General features: G+C 36.3%; 1 protein-coding gene across 2 annotated transcripts in view; it reads left to right on the forward strand.

Moving 5' to 3' along the window:
• Window positions 1-21656, forward strand: part of LSAMP (limbic system associated membrane protein) — a gene marked incomplete at its 5' end in the record, with an annotated part of 637506 nt that overhangs the window by 346548 nt on the left and 269302 nt on the right. For both annotated transcript variants that reach the window (XM_079705348.1, XM_079705349.1), the window contains one exon: window positions 7268-7500. In XM_079705348.1, coding sequence (XP_079561474.1) covers window positions 7268-7500 — 233 coding nt within the window. The remainder of the gene's footprint in view (window positions 1-7267; window positions 7501-21656) is intronic.

A 21656-nucleotide genomic window follows, 5' to 3' on the forward strand; every position in this document is an offset into this window, starting at 1 on the left:
CTGCTCCTCCTCTACTTGCCCCTCTCCTCTCACCTGCACCATCTGCATGGAATATGTGTTTATGCTCCTTCAAGAATATGAACCTGAAAGTACAACAATACATACATCATACATATGCATATATGATAATGCATATATAGCTAGACAAGGTGCTGCCTAGTGATAATAAGAGACAAAAAGCCTGTCCAGGGAGTACTTTTTTTTTTTTTTTTTTTTTTTTTTTTTTGCGGTACGCTGGCCTCTCACTGTTGTGGCCTCTCCCGTTGCGGAGCACAGGCTCTGGACGTGCAGGCCCAGCGGCCATGGCTCATGGGCCCAGCCGCTCCATGGCATGTGGGATCTTCCCAGACCGGGACACGAACCCGTGTCCCCTGCATCGGCAGGCGGACTCTCAACCACTGCGTCACCAGGGAAGCCCTAGGGAGTACGTTTTATTCCACGAATGACACAGTACTCCACGAATGACATAGACTGTCCTGGCTTTACTGTTTGCCACTGTGGATTTTTTGTTTTTTGGTTTTTTTGCTCATATAGATGATGAATTTATTCTAACAGGTAGTAACCCAGTCGCAGAAAGGGTGCTTTGTCCGTATAGCACATGCAAATAACTAATGCAAATTGAGAATTTAAAGAAATACCTGGTTGATCTGATACATATTTAGTGGATGTCATTCTATACAGAGATAAAGTTTTTGAATGATTTGAATAAATCACTATTTTCCTTATAGCCATCCCTGTATATGACTATTTCCTTTTTATCTACTATACTCTACCATGGGAGAGTATAAACATAGATATTGTTTTACATCTTATGAAATGTTTCAATGTACATCACGTCATTTTATTCATAGAACTACGCTAAGATTTGTTCTGAGAGGCTGGGGAAAGTATCATTAGCCTCATTTTATTTATGAAAAAACTAAGATACAGAAAGACTAAATGACTTACCTGTTTTCCAACAGGAAATAGACTGAGGGTCAGAACCAAAATCAGTTACCTTCAGGAACTAAACAGTGTATGTCTTTTACCCCAACATGCCATCAATACTATTCAGATTAGTGAATCATAGTGACCAGCAATAGATTCACATGAATCGGATTCCTGTGCCTTACTACCTCTGTGTTCTCGCCCTTTTGAACATCCATCACTACTGTGTGTACATATATATGTGTGCATCAGGGGCTTGTACATGAATGTATACAAAGGACCTATGGTGGGGGAGATTATCCTATAATAGAGTTGCTTTCATTGTTAAATGGTGTTAATTGGACTAAAATTCAGGATGAATCTAGGAAAATAAACCATCATGAACCTAGGATCAGTTTCTACCTAAACAAGTTCAAGTTTAAGAGAGCAGATATGCACAGGTATAAGAGAACAGGCAATGGTCAAAGCCAGAAGTCAAGTCTGAAAAGAAGTAGAGATGGGAGCAAGGCAGCTAGAAAACTGCAACTTCTGCTTGCAGGAAAGGGAAGCAGGACTGCCTAAGGGTCAGCAGTGAAGCCCCACAATTCTCTTATTTCTTTCTGAGTTTAATCTTAGAACATGGTAATAAAGCAGAGACGATCCAAAATGTTTGATAATTCAAAATTCTTTAAATTTGGCTTTTAACTAATTTAGTGTTTTTTAATGTGTTTGCACATGTGTTGCTAGACTTCATTATACTTAAAATAATAAGATTAAGTCAGACTAATGACTTTTGACTCAGGAGAATTTGGGATATTTCTGATAATTTACTGCATCCTCTGCTTAGAACATTTCCTGATGCCACACTTTAATGCCGGGAATGTACCGCATTAATTTCCAGACCAAGTGTCTTTCCTTCTAGAGGAAAATGAGTCTATGTTAGTTTTGTTGATTCACTAAGGGTTTTATTTGTAGGGTTAAAGTTATAAAGCAAAAAGCATCAAAATAACGAGTCAACACACTCCTGAAGACTTCCTTCCCATCCATATCTTGAATCAATCCACATCTTACAAAAGAGAGAGAATCACAAATGTGAAAAAAATAGTAAAAGTTAATTTTAAAAAATAGCTTTTCTGTGAATAAAGGCTAATTATTTCCTTAAAAAGTCAAATTTGCCCCAACTGAGTTGATTGTCCCTTACTTGTCCTAAGTATTACTGACCCATTTTTATACATGGGGAAAAAACCCAAAACACTAAGGTTAAATGATTTCTCCAGCATTAATTTAGGAAGGAACTAAGTTATAGCTTTCTCCTGTACTATTAACAATGTACAAGAGTATAGTGTTATATAATTCAGATTCTAAAACACAACAAAGGGGCATGATTCATTAACAACTAACTTACAAGCAGGGTACCAGTAGACTTCATTGTAGTGTCTGTGTCATGAACTTATAATTCAAGGACTTTGCTGGTGGCAATTGAGTGCTTATAAATTAAGAAGCATATGCTTATGAAAAAACAGTATTGCACTGTAGATGTTTGACCTATGCTTCCAGATATTTAAACCAAGAGACCAAGGTCTAACTCGGGGTTTTCAACTTCAAACCTGACAACATTTTAAATGGGATATATCTTTGTTGTTGGTCTGTCCTTTGCATTGTAGGATGTTTAGCCGCATCCTTGGCCTCTACCCACCAGATGCCAGTAGCAACCTCCCACTTCCAGTTGTGACATTCAAAAAATGTCTTCAGATATTGCCAAATACCATCTGGAAGTACAGATTGCCCCCAGTTGAGAACCAGTCATCTAACTGTTCTTTCTTAATTTAAGAAATAAATCTCTCACCCATCCAGTTACACTTTCCCCAGTCCTTATAATTAAAAAGTATGAAGATAGATAGCTGGTGAGAAACTAAGCAAAATGTATTTATTTGTTATTCATGAATAAATGCCAGATTATACTCTTAAGAAGCAGAGGAAAGTTTGGATAAATTCTAATACTAACTTGTTCCATTTTTAGTGGCCAGTAATGCTTCTTAAAAATGAGATGTATCTAGTAGCAGTTGAACAGGATTAATATCTGTTAGATGTGTATCACTTACATCAAGGATATACTGTCAGTAAATATGCGATTAAGCTATCTATTGGTACACACCAAATTTAGCATTTCTTTTATGCCTCCAATTATATTAATCATTTTGGAAGCATAATCCCCAGACTTAATGTAGTATGAGTGGAATTGTCAATGTACCTATTTGTATAAGTGTGCATAATATACTTGGTGTAAAGTACTCACCGAGATCCGATGCTTGGGATTTTTATGGGTGCATTGATTTTTTGTGACAGTTTTATGGATTCAGACATACTGAACAGGGAAGTTAGAAATTTGTTTGCTTGACTTTCCTGTTATTTTTTTAAAGCTGATTTTTTTTAAAAAAAATCATAGGTTCATGGTTAAGGTAAGTAACCCACCTGATATTTGTGGCTTCATGATTAAAGTGGGCAACTCACTAAATGTTTATCTAGTGCTTTACACGTCTTTTCACTGTTTTTCGTGTGTGATATAGATTATTTAATTCCCAGGAATGATCTTTCTTCACTGGGAACAATTTTTTCTCTCCTTTGATTTCATGTTAATGTCACACTCAATAATTCACTTTAAATTTTCCTTATGTGTCTGATCATTTTAATCATTACTTAAGAAAAGTTAAAATAGTTATCACCTATCCTGCACCTATTAGAGAATTAACAAATATTTGATAATTGATCTAATAGTAGTTTGTTAAATTCAGTTGATTTATCCCACATTTCAGTGAGTGCCTACTGTGTACACGGTGGGTTATGCTGTTGGCTCCATTAAGGTTCCATGGGTGAATTCTTGAGGGTCACTCTCATTAATAAACTTATGAGGAAAGATAAGTACAGATAACTAATTCAGTGTGGAGTACAATGGGATCATAAGAAGGAGCAAAGTAAAAGGATGGGACACTAATCAGAGGAGATTTCCTGGAGACGTGACACTTTGTATTATATCCCCATGTCCTCAGCTGTCTGCCAGAAATCCCACCTAGAGTGGACGGTCATTCTCTGCCCTCTCCTCTTGGCACCAACACCGACTCTCTTTACCATGTTGTCCTTTCTAAATCCTGGAATGATTTGCCTACCCTGAGCTCCTGAAGGAAACATTCTATTAAATCCAAACAACACATAACAATACAGATTTTTAAAATTTATCTCTTTATCCTTTCCCTGCTTTGGCCAAAGCTGACTTTGAAGATAAAGTCACTAGGTATTTAGTTTTGAACTAGAATGTCTGGTACTGAAGCAGCATTGTGGGTGAGGGATAATTCATTACCATCTTACGATGGTGGGGCATGAGAATTCTCATTGACTCCACAGGCATGCCTAATGCACATTTAAGCCACTTACCTTCTAGATGCAAGCTCATGATGCTTATTGGCCAGTCAGTGCATGCTGGAACCTGGGTCTGCCTTTAATCATCATTTCCTCATTTCCGAATAGCTAGACATCAGTGACTACCCTATATGACTGGTTATTTTCATTTAACAAACAAAAGTGCTACACTTTTGTGTAATTGAGACTATACTTTGACTCTGACCATCTTTTTTCTTATGTGCACTTCTTATGGCTTAAAATAGTTGCCACCTTAAATCAAGATTTAAACATTTTTAATGTTAAATTAATTCTGAAATTGTGAGACTTTGTGCTCATTTTTCAGTATGAATGTTCTAGCCATGTTGTAGAAAGATTATTTTCTAGTTTACAGAGTCAACACATTTACTCTGAACTATTAACTACTTAAAAAAAGAGCCTTTAAATATCTGGAAGAGTGGTTTCCTTTTGAAAAATACTACATTGTGCTCTGGTGCTTAGAGTTGGCTAATTATGTTGAGTTAGTAAAAAGTGTGAGTGTATGTGTGTATGTATATATTCTAGTGTACCTTTCACTTATTTGGAAGTAAAAGAGAAATTACAAAAAATAAATATGAATGAAACACAATGTAAAATAAGATGTTATGTAGATTATCACAGCAAAATTTCCGCATTACGTATTGTTTTGGTACATGCGTTTTTATGGGTCTGGCAATTTTGCTGAAATAGTCAATTGCTTCTTTACATAAGATAGTTCTGAACTCTCTCAGAGAATAACTCTGAATAATGATCTACGTGATCATTACAACTTTTCCAGAGACAAAAATTGCTAAAGTGTCCAAAGGACCCTAAAGATTCAGCTTAGAAACTCTACCTTATACTGATAAGGAAATTTGCCCAATTCATTAGTGGATGCTGTAAGGAGTTGGGATGGGGAGTGGAATATAGGTAACCATATGTCCTATTTCTGCATATATGACACTGTTAGTTCATATGACAGGCATCTACCAGGGTCTATTTTACAGCAGATTAGTGTTTGGAGATACCATAATGAATAAGACAAAATCTCTCTTTATTTGATATATAGGCTATTTAGGTAAAATATATTATATTGTATTTTTTTCAGGATGAACATATTAGAGCCTTATTCCAGGCTAAACAGTATTCAAGGTTCACCTCTGTGCAATAGCATACGTAGTTACTGCTGTGTTGTGCTGTGTAGATGGTAAAAAAAATGCAAGGATAAACGTGATAGAAGACTTAAAATCATTTACGGAGAGAAATTTCCATTTTCTCAGTAGAAAAGAAAAACACAGGAGACCTACATCAACAACATTATTTATGATCTAGAAGAAGACAGCAAATAATCTATTAATTCATTCATAACTGGGTCTAAGTTGAGAAGTGCCGCAAATACCACCAAGGACAGAGACATGATACCACCAAAGAATAGAAGAGGAAAAGTAAAATTGAGTCTGGAGAGAAGCAGCAAGCATCTGTAAAGTTAGCTTTGCCTTCCTATTTAGAGGAGTTTTAAATTATCAAACATAATTAATCTCAATAATATCTGCATGGTAGAAAAACACATATTGGAGATACTAAATGATACCTTAATCCACCTATGTTTTTGAAAAGAAATAGGTGGAGAAGAAAAGAAAGACCTTTATATCATGGCACCCAAGTAATTAAATAAAATTCTCATGTTTACTAAGATATGCAATTCACCCAAAAATAATGGAATAAGGAGGCCTTTTGTACCATGGGTGAGGTATTTTTAAAAGAATTGTCATTTCTCCTTCTTCTAAGAGAGATGAGTTGGCCTCTATGTCTTTACAGTGGTCAACCCGTGGGTCATGCATCAACTTCCTGTGCATGCATGACTGTTTAGACCTGAGAGAAAACTTGGATTGGACTTGGTTTGGAAAATACAGTGTTTTTCTGGTGTTTTGATTGTTCTGCTGTCATGCTCCTGGCTCCTTCTGTCCATCCCTCATGCCCCAGAGTACTGAGCAGCTGGCTGTGCAGCTGTGAACAGGGTCTGAGACAATCTCCCCGTGAGGCATACATAAATCTTGCCAAAGGGATACAGAGAGAAGTTTTTTGCTTGATTTTTCCATTTCCAGATTCTTGCTAGAATTGAAGGAGTATGGTTTTCTCCATTAAACCCTTTTAGGTTTCTAAAGTAAGTAGTTATTCAAATAAATATTTTGTCCTTCATGTTTCTTGGAATAAGTACTACAAAATTAGTTTTTTCATCTACCATAAAAGATTGAATTCATTCTATTGTGCCAGAAATGCTGGTAGCAAGCTGTCTTGCCAGCAGGCAACCTACTGCCCTCAGCAGATGGAACCAGACTTAGGCAAGATGATACTAGCTTTGATTTTCTTGATACAATTCCTATCTACTTACCCTTGGACCTGCTCACATGCTTCTCACTCCTGGGAGTGGGCATTCCAAACTTGGAAGGATCAGAAGCAAGTTCTGAAATTCAGTCTAATTCCTACAACGGTGGGGCATAACTTGAATCTACCATCACATAAGCCTTTAGGAAATACTAATGAAAGAATAAATGCAGTTCAAAACTGAGTAAATATGCCACATTATCAATTGGCTAATTCTCAAAGTTATTTAAACAAATGGAGTTCTGTGTGAATGACCTTCTCCTAGACAAGAAGAAGATAATCCAGTGGGAAGTCAGTATCCATTTAACTTTATTTTCCTGCATTACTCATACTGATTGTTTATTGCTACACTGGGTATAATATAATGGCATCCATCCATTGGATGGTAATTAGATCTTAAAGGAGAAATAGCGACAGTATTTAGGACTCTAAGAAACGGCATAGCCAGGATTCATCCTGCACATAATTATTTCTCTTGATTGGCCCTGTTGAGTCAAATTGCATGGAGAATGAATACAGATCCATGTATGGCTAAGGCTCTAATGTTGTTATTCTACTTTACCAGGTGTGTTGTAGAAGATAAGAACTCGAAGGTGGCCTGGTTGAACCGTTCTGGCATCATTTTTGCTGGGCATGACAAGTGGTCTCTGGACCCCCGGGTTGAGCTGGAGAAACGCCATTCTCTGGAATACAGCCTCCGAATCCAGAAGGTGGATGTCTACGATGAGGGTTCCTACACTTGCTCAGTGCAGACACAACATGAGCCCAAGACCTCCCAAGTTTACTTGATCGTGCAAGGTAAGACAAAATAAGAAAAATGTGGTAAAGGAGAGGTGAGGCAGAAAATAATCATAACATACAAATACTCGAATGATCCTTTCTGAAATAAAAGAATACTTCCAAATGCGTTACGGCACTTCAGTATGTATTTTCTCTCCAAAAGGATAGACTTTAAATGAGAGAACTAAGGAGGATATAGAATGAGGAGTCTTGCCACTGTGAGCCAATATCCTTGGTGAGAATATTTTCTTTTAGCCCTGAGTGTAAAAACACACAGGAAAGGCCACAGCTGTGTCCACAGGGACACAAGAACACACAGACTGCTCAAAACCATGTGAAGTCCACTTTATTATACTGTTAGGTACTGGATGCTTTTGCTGAAGATTTGATTTTTATCTGTCCTCAGTCTAAAGAATATCACTAATTATCTGTTTTAATGATGGTAAATGTTATTTGGAAAAATAAAAATTTCCAGAGGCCTTGACATCCTTTCAGCCGACTAGCTTTCTTTGTAGTTTGTATCTCCATTTAATGGCAAGTTATTTGTGAGCAAGTGCAGTGACGGGGATCTGCAAAGTCATCAGGGATAATCTGCTTCCAGATTGGGGTTTCCAAGGGCACATCTGAGTCATGGTTTTACAGGATGAAAATCCTAAATGGCATATGCATGCCCCCAAACTATAGCTCTCTTGGGTCCCTTTCCCCATAATAGCAGAATGAGAACAAAGCTGATCAGCTGCACAGTTTTATTGCAAGTGGAGTCAAACTACTAGCAGTTTCAATCCATCTATCAGGAAGGATCTCAGCACTAACAAATATTAGAGCTGTGTTAATGTATTCTTAATTTACAATTTTATGTAAATTTAATGCAAATTAGGCATGGCCCTAGGGCTTCTGTCAAGATTCCAATGCAGTCAGTTGTATGGCAAAGTTTGACTGTAGCTTCTATTAATGTGTTACGGAATTGATTATTGCAGCATTTAAATCATTGCTCTCCCAACTCCTCTGATTAATAGATTGAAACTGTTTGTTTGCTCATTAGTTCTTCTAGGCCCTTGTTAAACGTTTCTTGTATTTTCTCCATTCTATTTCCAAGATTTTGGATCATCCTTACTATCATTATTCTGAATTCTTTTTCAGGTAGACTGCCTATTTCCTCTTCATTTGTTAGGTCTGGTGGGTTTTTACCTTGCTCCTTCATCTGCTGTGTGTTTCTCTGTCTTCTCATTTTGCTTAACTTACTGTGTTTGGGGTCTCCTTTTTGCAGGCTGCAGGTTCGTAGTTCCCGTTGTTTTTGGTGTCTGTCCCCAGTGGCTAAGGTTGGTTCAGTGGGTTGTGTAGGCTTCCTGGTGGAGGGGACTAGTGCCTGTGTTTTGGTGGATGAGGCTGGATCTTGTCTTTCTGGTGGGCAGGTCCACGTCTGGTGGTGTTTTGGGGTGTCTGTGGACTTATTATGATTTTAGGCAGCCTCTCTGCTAATGGAAACTGGAGTAAAATACATCAGAGACTGCCTGGTGCAGTGGCGGTTTAGTCATGTGACCGCTCTCTTGGTCCATTTGCAATGGCTGACAGCTTCATTTTATTGCTTGTAAAAGGCATGTCTAGGGCTTCCCTGGTGGCGCAGTGGTTGAGAGTCCGCCTGCCGATGCAGGGGACACGGGTTCGTGCCCCGGTCCAGGAAGATCCCACATCCCGCGGAGCGGCTGGGCCCGTGAGCCATGGCCGCTGAGCCTGTGCGTCCGGAGCCTGTGCGTCCGGAGCCTGTGCTCCGCAACGGGAGAGGCCACAACGGTGAGAGGCCCGCATACCGCAAAAAAAAAAAAAAAAAAAAAAAAGGCATGTCTACTGACTTGCAAAGTTCCTATCACAGTCAAAGCATAGAATGCTTTCCTTGTAGTTTAGTGGAGAGCACTTGAGTTTCTTAATAAGAGACACCAGGGTTTGGATCTCAGGCAGCCCATTTAAGGGTGTAAACATAACTACTGATGTGTACATATGTAAATGGGTTAATTTATCAGCTCCCTCAAAACACAAGCACACACACACACACACATTCACACACGCACACACACCTCAAAACAAAAGAAGTTCTATCTCATTTAATGGCAGAGGGAAGGGAGATAACTAGTTTACTTAAGGCCCCTTACCTTCACAGCCTTTAATATTATTGGAAAGCTACTAGAGACCACAACTAGAGAATGTGTATTGTCCTGTATGGAATAACATTGGGCAATCTGAGTATTACATTCCTTGGTTTCTAGATGAGGAAACAGAAGTTAATTAGATTTAGGTTAGTGGCTACAGATCACACAGAGAGTTCAGGGAGTAGTTTGGAGCCAAGCAGACCAGGAATCAAATTTGAAGCACTTTCTACTGGAATGGAAATTTTTTTGCTCTGACTTTTTAAGAACTACCAGATTTATATTTGTCTGAGCTCTTAGCGCCAAATGCCCAAAGCCCTTCCTCCTTTTTTCTTATTCATGTATGTACTTTTATAGCTACAAACACAGCCATCTTGAGAGTTAGAGCTAGAACTAGGTTAGATCATACTGCTTATACCTTCATACCATGTCAGCACAAGTGGAATTAACTTAAATTTAACTTAATATTAAGTTATTAAATTTAACTAAATATTAAGGGATGGAGAAGGACCTATAAAATACTAGGTACTGTTCATTTATTATCTCATTTGATTCTAATAATATTATTATTAAGTGGGTGTTAATAACTTTATTGTAAATATGAAAAAGCTAGAAGTTCAGAAATCATAAGGAGCTTTCCAAGGCTGCCTGTTGGCTTAGGAAAGAGTTTCAAACCCATATCTGTTTGATTCAAGATATTATAGTGTTTTCTTTTTAACCATATTGCTTTAAAAGAAAAATGAGCAACAAAGCTTGTTCTTGGAAGGGCAATAAAGAAAGGTTGTCTCCTCCTTAAGCCTGAGTTATGAAGGGGGATTTTTTGGACAATGCTGGCATTTGATATTTCATGCCAGATGGCTGATTTGCTTCCCCCTAGGACAGTCAACTTTGTGGTTATGTCAGTTGGTCCACCCCTTCATGCTGCTTGTTCACACTGCTTCCTACTCTGTGCCTCAACTCTCATGTTTTCACCACATCAATGATGCTGCTATTCTTTTTTCCTCCAATTCCACAGCACCTTCCTTCAGAATATAAGGGTCTTTTGACTTTTTCAAGTTCTTCCTTGCTCACCATACATGGTTTCTGCACCTCCCACTTAACTAGTCATTAAATAAATACTGTATTCTTTTTCTTTGCCCATTGGTGAGGCCACCTTTAGCTCAAAGATGCTGTGAGATATTACTAAAGAATAGCAGTTAAGAAAGCAGGCTTCAAATCTTGGTTTTCCTTCTTGCTACTTAAATAAATTTTGGGGTAAACCACTTGATTTCTCTAAGGCTCAGTTTTGTCCTATGTAAAATAGAGATAAAATTAAAATTTTAAACCCTCCTTAATGAATTGTAAGGATTAAATTACATGATTATGTAAGCCCCTAGCCCAGTGTCTGGAGATCATGAGTTCTCACCCAATAGGATGATGCTGGTGATGGTGATGCTGCTGCTGCTGCTGCTGCTGATGGTGGTGGTGGTGGTGGTGATGTTGATGATGATGATAACCACTGTGACAACAACCACGCTGCTGCTGCTGCTGCTGCTTGAGTATCTCTCATGAGGCTCGCTTTTGCCCGAGGTGCTGCCCAGAGTCTAAAAACCGCTTCCACCCATTGCCTGTTACCCTTGCAGAAGGCTCTTTTAGCTGTTATTCAGGTCCCTGTCCAGTCCATTTTCTTCAGTTATCCTTTTCCTTAGCATCCAGTCTTTAGCTTTACTTCTTTAGGATTTTAAAGGGCTTCTTAGACCAGCATCACCTTTAAGTTTTTAGCTACATTTATTAAGGATGTCTGAGGACAACATGCAGCATGCATCAGCAACACATAGAGGGTTTGTAAAATTCCATTTTAGATTGGTGGCACTCCCCCATCCCAGAATTTCTGAGTAATTAGTTCTGGGGGTAGGGCCTCATAATTTGCACTTCTAACACATCCCCAGCTGATACTGATGCTGCTGCAGCAGGGACCATACTTTGAGAACCACTACTTTAAAAGAAGTATGTACCTTAAGAACATCTGGGGAAATAATTCTGTATAATTTCATTCAATTTCAGGTAATGTTAAGCGTTACACCCCCCTAATATTCCTAAAACTAATCTTCTTGGGCGTGAGACAGGAAAGGTAGATTGACAAATACCTTAACTTTCACAATAACGTCTTAGGCCCTGTACGGCTTCTTACCTAGCCTAGTCCCGTGGAAAGAAAATCGCCTCTCCCCAAACTGTTAATTTTCAGGTATCAAAGCTTGAAAAAAAAAAAAATATGGTTGAGACATGAAACTTCTCTAGACTTCAAAAATCTCAAATTTATAAATGTTTATGTGTTTGTCGCCCACGTTTCTCCTGCATCCCATTTCCCCTGGAAACTTACTTTCCTTTTTACATATTCCCACCACGTTAGTGACTTTTCAACATCTCCAATATTTTCTTTCTTATTTTGGTGACTATTTTTCAGAGAGAAAGTAAGTTTTTTTTCTTTTTATCAGTTCAAGAGGATCATTACACACAAAATAACCTGTGTTGAAATAAATATGCTGCATGGTCCACTAAACTCAATCTTTAGCTGAATTACATCTCCAAACACCTGCCTCATGAGGAACACAGGTGAAAGTTTTGCATCAGCAAATACACAAATCAATAATGACCTTTGGGATCACTTGTGATTAGTGATAGTAACTGTTGCATCTGTGGAAGCCAAGTCTATTCAAATATACACATTCATTTGAGATACTTAATAAGTGATGAGACCCATTTCTAAGGCCAGATATTTTGGTTCCTACACCACCTCCTTTACAGATTCTAAGCTCAAAGATTGAGAAAACATTACCCTTAAATTCAATAAAATAAACAGATTCCTCTGGCATCTTTCCCATTAATAATGTCCATTTCTTCTCCATGGGTTACCCTCCAATGATGGCCTGTTTTTTCTGATCATGCCACAGGTGGAGGCACTTGTGTTAAGGCAATATTTCTCTTCATCTGATCCTTACATAAACTGCAAAAAAGTCAATAGTTTGGTGTATTATACTTTTCAAAATGCTGATTCCTGAGAACCACTTTCAGAACAATTGAATCAGAAACCTTAGGAATGCAGCCAGAATTTGTGAATACATTATGCTCTGCAAGTGATTCAGATACATGTGGAAAAAACAAGAACTACTGTTCTAGAAATCTAAGCAATCAATGACAGATTTGATGCTGTCTGCCTGCTCATTTTCCCATATGACATGGCATCAAATTATATATAAAACTCTGCGAAGCAGGTACTAGGGCCTTGTAATAGAAATATTAAAAGTAAAATAAAATAAACCTGTGTACTCATTGAAAACAGAGATTAATCTCAGCTTCCTGAGCCCTGGGGAAAGTGGCTCCAATATTCTTTTTACCTGTAACATTAAGAATCTCCATGTGTGGAGGTTCCTTGAAAAACTAAAAATAGAACTACCATACGACCCAGCAATCCCACTACTGGGCATATACCCTGAGAAAACCATAATTCAAAAAGAGTCATGTACCACAATGTTCATTGCAGCTCTATTTAGAATAGCCAGGACATGGAAGCAACCTAAGTGCCCATCGACAGATGAATGGATAAAGAAGATGTGGCACATATATGCAATGGAATATTACTCAGCCATAAAAAGAAATGAAATTGAGTTATTTGTAGTGAGGTGGATGGACCTAGAGTCTGTCATACAGAGTGAAGTAAGTCAGAAAGAGAAAAACAAATACCATATGCTAACACATATATATGGAATCTAAAAAAAAGGTTCTAAACAACCTAGGGACAGGACAGGAATAAAGACGCAGACGTAGAGAATGGACTTGAGGACACGGGGAGGGGGAAGGGTAAGCTGGGACGAAGTGAGAGAGTGGCATGGACATATATACACTACCAAATGTAAAACAGACAGCTAGTGGGAAGCAACCACATAGCACAGGGAGATCAGCTCAGTACTTTGTGACCACCTAGAGGGGTGGGATAGAGAGGGTGGGAGGGAGACGCAAGAGGGAGGAGATATGGGGACATATGTGTATTTATAGCTGATTCACTTTGTTATAAAGCAGAAACTAACACATCATTGTAGGGCAATTATACTCCACTAAAGAGGTTAAAAACATAAATAAATGGTAGAATTCACCTGTGGGGGGAAAAAGAATCTCCATGTGTATGTCAATACAGTGGGCATCCTGACATGATGATATATATATTTTTAATGTGAATCTTATTTTTAAATATCTAATTTACCATACCTTACAACATTTATCATATTTTCAATTTATTTATTACATTATTCTTGAGTCCAGTACCCATACTAGAGTGGTAATTTCCATGTTGAGTCTTTTGCTCTCTTTTAATGCTATTCTAATTTGGTTAACATTGTTTTCAAAATGGCCTAACCTGCATATACTAAAATTGGAGATAAGTTTTTAAAAGCGTTTTGGAGTTTTTGAAATGCATTTCTTAGTTAATATTTAAATTTCACTATAATATTAAATAGAATCCCAGAAAGTTTTCTTATCACTATGACTCAAATCACACACATGGATTGTGAGAATCTCTCCATTTTTTGTAGGGAACTGTATTGCATAATTACCTTAATTAAACCAGTAACTATGGGAAAAAATATGAATGTTAACTCGTAAGACCAGACACGACACGTTAGGTCTTTCTTTTCAAATTCCCACACTTAAAACACCACATTTCCTGTATCTCATTAATCCTATAATATTCATATTGGCTTACAGTTGTCTGTAGATTCCTTCTTAATTTAATAATTGAAAATTCACATTTTATGAAACATTTAATTTTTTCATGATTACTAGTCTATAACTTACTGTTTCTAAGATTTAAGTTCTTGGGTGCATTTTATAATCCTATTAAACATTCCTAATTCTGACCAAAATCTACTACCCAGAACTCCAAGCAGCTGTCCTTTTAATCTCTTTCTTCTTTCCTTCTTTCATTATTTCCTTTGTTCTCCCTTCCCTTCCATCCTTCTTCTTTTCCTTCCTTAATTATCATCATGTTGCATTGATTAGTTTTTCAATAACTTAACATTGCCTACAAAATTTCATACAAAGCGTTTGCCACTGCATTCCCATTCAACTTAGCCTGGAGCTCTATACATGTTTTAAACGTTCTAATGAAATAAAGAATTCAAAACCTTCTTTAGTTAGATTTTATCTGAGGGTTAATTCTGTTGATTATTGAGAATCTTACTGATTACCTGGAATTCTCATTTGGATTTTACATGCTGAAGCCTACTAATTCTCCTGCTCTTCAGCTTAATTTTTCAGACAACAGCCTCTTGATTGGCTGTTAATAGGTCAGGTTCAGACTTTAAGGACATCACTATCCACATCAAGAATCAGACAGCCAATGTAATGGGAAGAAGTGAAACTTTGGGGCTAAGATATTTGAGAATATTACCTCATGTAGTTTTAATTTGATAATTTGATAGTCCTCCTGTAGGAAGGACTTCAAGTTTTGTCTAAATCAAGCCCACCCACTCAATTAATTGCAATCTCCAAGCTCTGTATATGTATCTGCAGTCCACCTTTTAGCTATTAAAATAAATCCACTATTAACATCCACATACTTTCTGCTCTAACCTACATTTTGTCTTTCTTGAAGATAAGAAAAGTAAGAGAAGAGAGACAAAGTTATTTTAGTACCCAGAGCTGGCTCAGTGTAAAAACACAGACTCCATGAATGGAAGACACAGACCAATGAATGTTCAGCTGCATTCAAAGACACAGTATATTCTTGAATCATTACACCAATAAGGATTTTAATACTTTCTGGTCAGAATTTTGATGGTGATTAGGAAGAATTTGGGAGTGGGTATTTATTCTGTATTGGATCTGCATCTGCTAGATAGTTGAGCTACATCCAGTCTATGCCACAGTTATTTTTACTTATATTTACATGATATCTATGTGGCTACTCACAGATGTGCTAGTTTTTACACAGGCATTTTACCTATTAAGATAAGGAAAGCTACTCTTTCAAATATTTTCAAATAGTACTGTAAGCTACCATAAATTATCATCATCTGTAGCATTTATGTTTTCTATACATTACCAAAAAGAACCCCCCAGAAAACAAAAAGCAAAACAGAAAACCCTGTGTACTCTTAAAAATCTTAAAGGCAATTTTTTGAATTCATATATCTAAAAGTCAAGAAAAATGGCATATATATATATTTTTTTTCAATATATGGGTACTTTCATCATTTTCAGTTTGCTATAAATAGGTAACGTATTTTTGGACAATGAGATTATTTGAGTTTTCTTTAAAATTTGTCAAATCCTAGGTCTGCCTCAGTGACAGATAAAATATGCAAAAGACAATAAGTCCCCCTTCCTTCTTTTTAGTGAAAAAACTATTAGGCAAGCTGGAGTACAGTGGGAAAGCAGCCCCAACCTGTGCCAGGATCTATCCAAGGAGGGTTTCTAAGGGGATACAACCACTACAGTGCCCAGGGACCACAAAAGAAGGGCATCTGAGTGGAGGCAGTCGTGGAGGGTTAGGACCTTGGCTACATTTAAGAGAGTTGAGCAAGTTAGTAAATATATTGAGGATAATGATAACCAGTTTCTTATTATTGGAGAAAAGAAGTATAAATATGGAAAGGGGAAAACTAAAATGAGCCCTGTAGTGTTGGATTGAAACTGGAGTTATAAATGTTTATTCATTGAATTTTAATAGAAGATGGATACCTAGAAAGAAAGAAATATAGATTAAATGTGTATGTGTATTTCCTAGCTTCACACATTGAGAGCACTTACACACTAGTAGCAATGAGCATACCTATCCTCCAGATGCTGGTTTTAAAATATCACTCTCTACCAAAAGGAACAAGGGCTACTAGAAGAGATAGATGATTCCAGGGCTGGGGTGAGGAAGGAACAATGTGAGTTTGGAGCATCCTTTGTGCCAGAAAGTAAGGTAGTCCTCAAAGAAAAGTAAGGTATGTCCAGAGTACACAGAAACCAACTTGAAATGGACTTCCACTGACCAATTCGGGGACAGTTTGGGTATTGAAATAAATGATAGCAATACATTATAATATTGATAGTAATAGAAATTAAATGATAGTTATTAAATAAAGAGAATAGAAAACTCTTCCTTATAATAGAATTTCAACTAATAAATGTAGAAGGAATGATGGAATTGAAAATTATTTGACAACAATTGCAGAAATAATTCATTCAGGCAAGAAACATCAATGGATTCTAAAACTAGTAGGTAAAAGTGAAATGAGGACTGAGATTTTTACATAGTCTCTAACTAGCTCCCCACAAAGTATTCATTACAAATTACAAAGGGAAAAAAAGAATTAAAAAGGCTAAAATGTAGAGAAATCTAGCTGACATCAAAGTTAACATTACAAGTAATGGGACAAATTGGCATCGTGTGCCAAACGAGAGGATACAATGAGCAGAATACAGCATCACTTCTGTGATATTTCTATCAAAACCTGAGTCTAAGCATAAGAAGACATTGGGCACACCCAAATGGAAGGACGTTCTATAGAAAGACTGGCCTGTAATCTTCATAAATGTCAAGGTCATGAAATTCAGAAGAGACAGAAGAAATGCCCTAGTTTATCATAATATGATACTGGATATAATATGTTATCTTACACTGGGTCATTTTGCTAGGAAAGACTTTATTGGGACAATTGAGAAAACTTGAACAGAGTCTCTGGGTGAAGAGTATATGGGACTTCTTTGTATTGATCCTGTAATTTTTCTGCAAATTTGAAATAAATTTAAAATAAAACTAAAAACAGACACAGTAATAGTTAAGATGGGTACCAGGATTAAATATTAGTGAATAAAATTCAAAATTATATTAAATATTATCTAATCAAGCAGGATTTTTCCAAGCATAATTCATTATAAAGAAATATAATATGAATAAAATATATTACATCAAAAAGTCAAAGGAGAAAAATCATGAGATAATCCCAATAACCAACAGAAATGCATACAATATAATTCAACCAATCTCTATTCTTGATTTTATTAAATACTCACAAATTTCATGAACTAATTATAGAGGATGTCTTTTTTTTTTTTTTTTTTTTTTTTTGCAGTACGCGGGCCTCTCACTGTTGTGGTCTCTCCCGTTCGGACGTGCAGGCTCAGCGGCCATGGCTCACGGGCCTAGCCACTCTGCGGCATGTGGGATCCTCCCGGGCCGGGGCACAAACCTGTGTACCCTGCACTGGCAGGCGGACTCTCAACCACTGCGCCACCAGGGAAGCCCCGAGGATGTCTTTTTTTAACATGGGAAAAAGATGGGTAGCCTCAACAGTAATTAATTCAGGAATAAGGCAGGAATACCAACAATCATTATTATTATTTAACATTATTCTGGAGGTTCTGCTTAATGCAATGGGATAAGAAAATAAAAAGATTTAGTTGTAACTAACACAACATTGTAAAGCAACCATACTCCAATAAAAATTAATTAAAAAAAATAAAGCTAATCTGCAGAAAGAAAATAAAAAGATTTAGTTGTGGGAAAGGAGAAAAGAAACTTAACTATATTTCCAGCTAAAGTGATTACTAACTTAAGAAAACCCTCATAAATTAATGACCAAAAATCTTAGCACTAATAGCAGTTTGATAAGTTGTCCAGTTATCTGAAGAAACATGTAAAATCAATAGTTTTTATATTTGGTTATAATAAGCACTTACAAAATATACTATAAAATACCCATTTACAAAGCTTTGATGGTATAAAACATTTAAGAATAAATTAAATAAACAATATGGAGAACCTAAAAGCAGAGATTGATATCACTTTACTTTGCAGGAAAGGGTTTTTTTTGTTTGTTTTTTGTTTTTTTTGGTCTGTTTTGTTTTTGTTGTTGCTTTAATGGAAAGAAAATACTTCATTCTTGAATGGCAACACAAATAATGTGAAGATGACAATTTTCCCCAAGATAAATGTAATTGTTTTTATATATCTAAAAATTACTTTGAGGGATTTTTGATTGAAATTATGCTAAATTTATCAAATTAATTATAAAGAATAAGTGAGCATAAATAGCCAATACACTTTTTAAAATTGTTTTATTGGGGGCAAGAAGACTTCTAATCTACTTCTAGGTACTAACATATTTTGTAAAGCTAAACTTGTCAAAAGCTGTGTATTTTTGATTTAAGAATGGCCAAGTCTGTGGATATAAATGAAATGCATAAAACACTACCACATATACCATGCATTAGATCCAGGTTTTTTTTAAATCATGGAAAAAGTGTGATTATTCAACAGATGGTTTTGAATAATTAAAGAAAAAATAAAATTATATTTTTACTGAACAGCCACTCATGTAAATTAATACCAGATCCCTTAAAGATTTAAAAACAGAAAATAAAGGAAAAGGAAAACTGACACTTTTATAACTCCCTGTTGAGAGTGTAAATTAGTGGAAACTTTGCATAGGGGAATGTAGGGATGTCTATCAAATAAAGGAAAAGCCTAAAAGAGCCATCAATAAATATGTATCTGAACAGAGTGAGGAAAGCTTTCTCAGTATAAAAACAAGTAAAAAAAGCATAAAGAATAAATAAATAAATACATATATAAATATCTAAAATTAAGAGGAGGGGTAAAGCGATTTAAAAACAAAATATGTAACAGGTAAAACCTTAATGCCATTGGTATACGAATAGATTTCAACAGATCAATAAAGAGGAAAAAATCAATACAGAAAATATGACTAAAATTTGTTGAAGGACATAAATAGGCAATTTACAAAAGGATCCTTGAAAATAGCAAACATCTGGAAAACTGTAAAACCTCACTAATAATCAAGGAACTGTAAAGTGAGACAGTAATAAATTATTATTTTTAAATCAATAGTACTGGGAAAGTGTTAATAGAATGTGGCTAGCCAGAATTGGCAAGTCAGTAGGAAAACTGACACTTTTGTATTTCCCTGTTGAGATTGTAAGTTAGTAGAAACTTTGCTAGGGTAATGTAGTGATGTCTATCAAAATTTTTAACTATATTTGTATGATTTGACCTAGTAATTCCATATCTGTGAATGTGTAGAAAGAAAAGCCTCTGAAATGCAAACACAGATTTTTGTACAAAGTGGTCATCACAGAACTATTGGTTTGGCCAAAAAGTTCGTTCGGAATTGGCATATGGAAAATCCGAACGATCTTTTTAGCCAACCCAATATTTTAAAATAAATTCTGGCAAACACCTGAAATACTTAGATTAAAGAATGAGGAGGTAAAATTGGGGTCATTTCATAAGAAGAAATACTATCATAATGGACATGAGAATGACGGCCCAACATTCAAACCTCTTCCCTGTGATGAGGAATTTTCCTCCTTTCAGTACTGTTGGGATGCAGACATTACCACCCAGAGTGAAAGCTGAAATAAAATTCAAATACCCTCAAAACTGGGGCTTGGTCATGAGATCCAGGCCTTGAAACTCCACTGCACCTGCCCCAGGCTCAGAATTATTAATAGACATTATTGATACAAGAAACTCAGGACCAAAGAGAATCTGTTCAGGCAATTGGTGGCATCCATAGTGAGTTTATCTAGGAATGGCCGTATCACTAATGTTTCACTAAGGCCTAGATCATGTTGGTTGTGGTGAGAGCTGTGTCACCTCATGTTTACATTCACCAGCAGTCATGCCCCCGGCCCCATAAAACATTTTGGGCATGATTCTTGTTTTGCACACTTCCTAGTTGCAATGACAGGCACAAGACAGCCAGAGATGTTTTCTGTTTTTTCCAACTAAAAATTCTGATTTATGCATCTAAGCAGCTATTAACTATCATACTTTATAAGACATGATTTATAAACATTTTATTATATAATAAACATATTTGCAATGTATGGTTAATTGAAGTGGCAGGTTACAAAACAGTATAATCTATAACCTCAGTTTTATAAACTATAATAAATATACAACTTGCACCATATGCATTCATACATCCATTGGAAAAGAAGATAGAATGAAATATACCAAAGTAGTTTTTACATTAATTTTTCGAATGTTGTTTTTATAGGTAAAATTATATTATTTAGTTTTCAAATTTTATTGTGTGAGTACATGCATTATATCTGGAAATTGTTATATAATAAATTAAAATAGTAAATTCAGGATTATTGGAAGGACAGGCTTTCATAAAATTTTTCAGAGAGGAAAATTTCTCTTCAGCAACTTCTGGTGCCATTTTACTTTCCTTTTTATTTATTTTTTCTCCTTCAACCCTCCATTATTCTCTCACCTAAGTGTTCTTCAATCTTTTCTTTTTTCTGTGGTGGAAGCAGTCATAAATCATTATTCTAAAATGATAAGGCCTTAATTTCTTACACCTTGCAAAGATATATTCTGTCTAAAAGAGATACAAAGATAATACCACACACACACACACACACACACACACACACACCAATTACAAAGTCTTGGGGAGGAGGAAAAAAGACAGATTTTGTGTGAGAAGGACTTTGTCAATTTCCTCAGATCAAGAAAGTTGTAGCATAAACAATTTCCTGCATAAAATTTCTAAGTCCCATCCTGATTTCAAAACAAAACATAACAAAAACAAAACAAAACAAAACAAAACAAAAACCCTTCTATCTGGATTTCCTGGATGCCACTTTAACCATGTACTTGTTTCATTTTCCTGTTTACCCAGGCTGGAGTCCACAGTCTGGCATTTCGGTGGCCTCCTTACTGGCACCCTAAATTCCAGTCTATTTGATCTTGTCTTGACCTCTCAAGCCCCTACTGATGAGTAACTTCCATATTCCTTTTCTCCCTCTCATCTAAATGTGTATAGAAAATTGATGTTATAACATTTAATTGAGTATGCTACAAAGTCATGCTAACCTCAGCTGATTCTTCATGTTTTTGGAAATCTCTCCATATATTACTTGCTGATTTTCAGCTCAATTGCTTAAAACAGCTTTTCCTAGTCTTCTTATTTTGTATTTATGACCTCCCACTGCCCCTGCTTTTTAAAGAGCCAGTCTTCTTCTGTCATTCTC

The sequence above is a fragment of the Hyperoodon ampullatus genome (genome assembly GCF_949752795.1).
Source record: "Hyperoodon ampullatus genome assembly, chromosome: 5".
Classification (NCBI taxonomy): Eukaryota; Metazoa; Chordata; class Mammalia; order Artiodactyla; family Ziphiidae; genus Hyperoodon; species Hyperoodon ampullatus.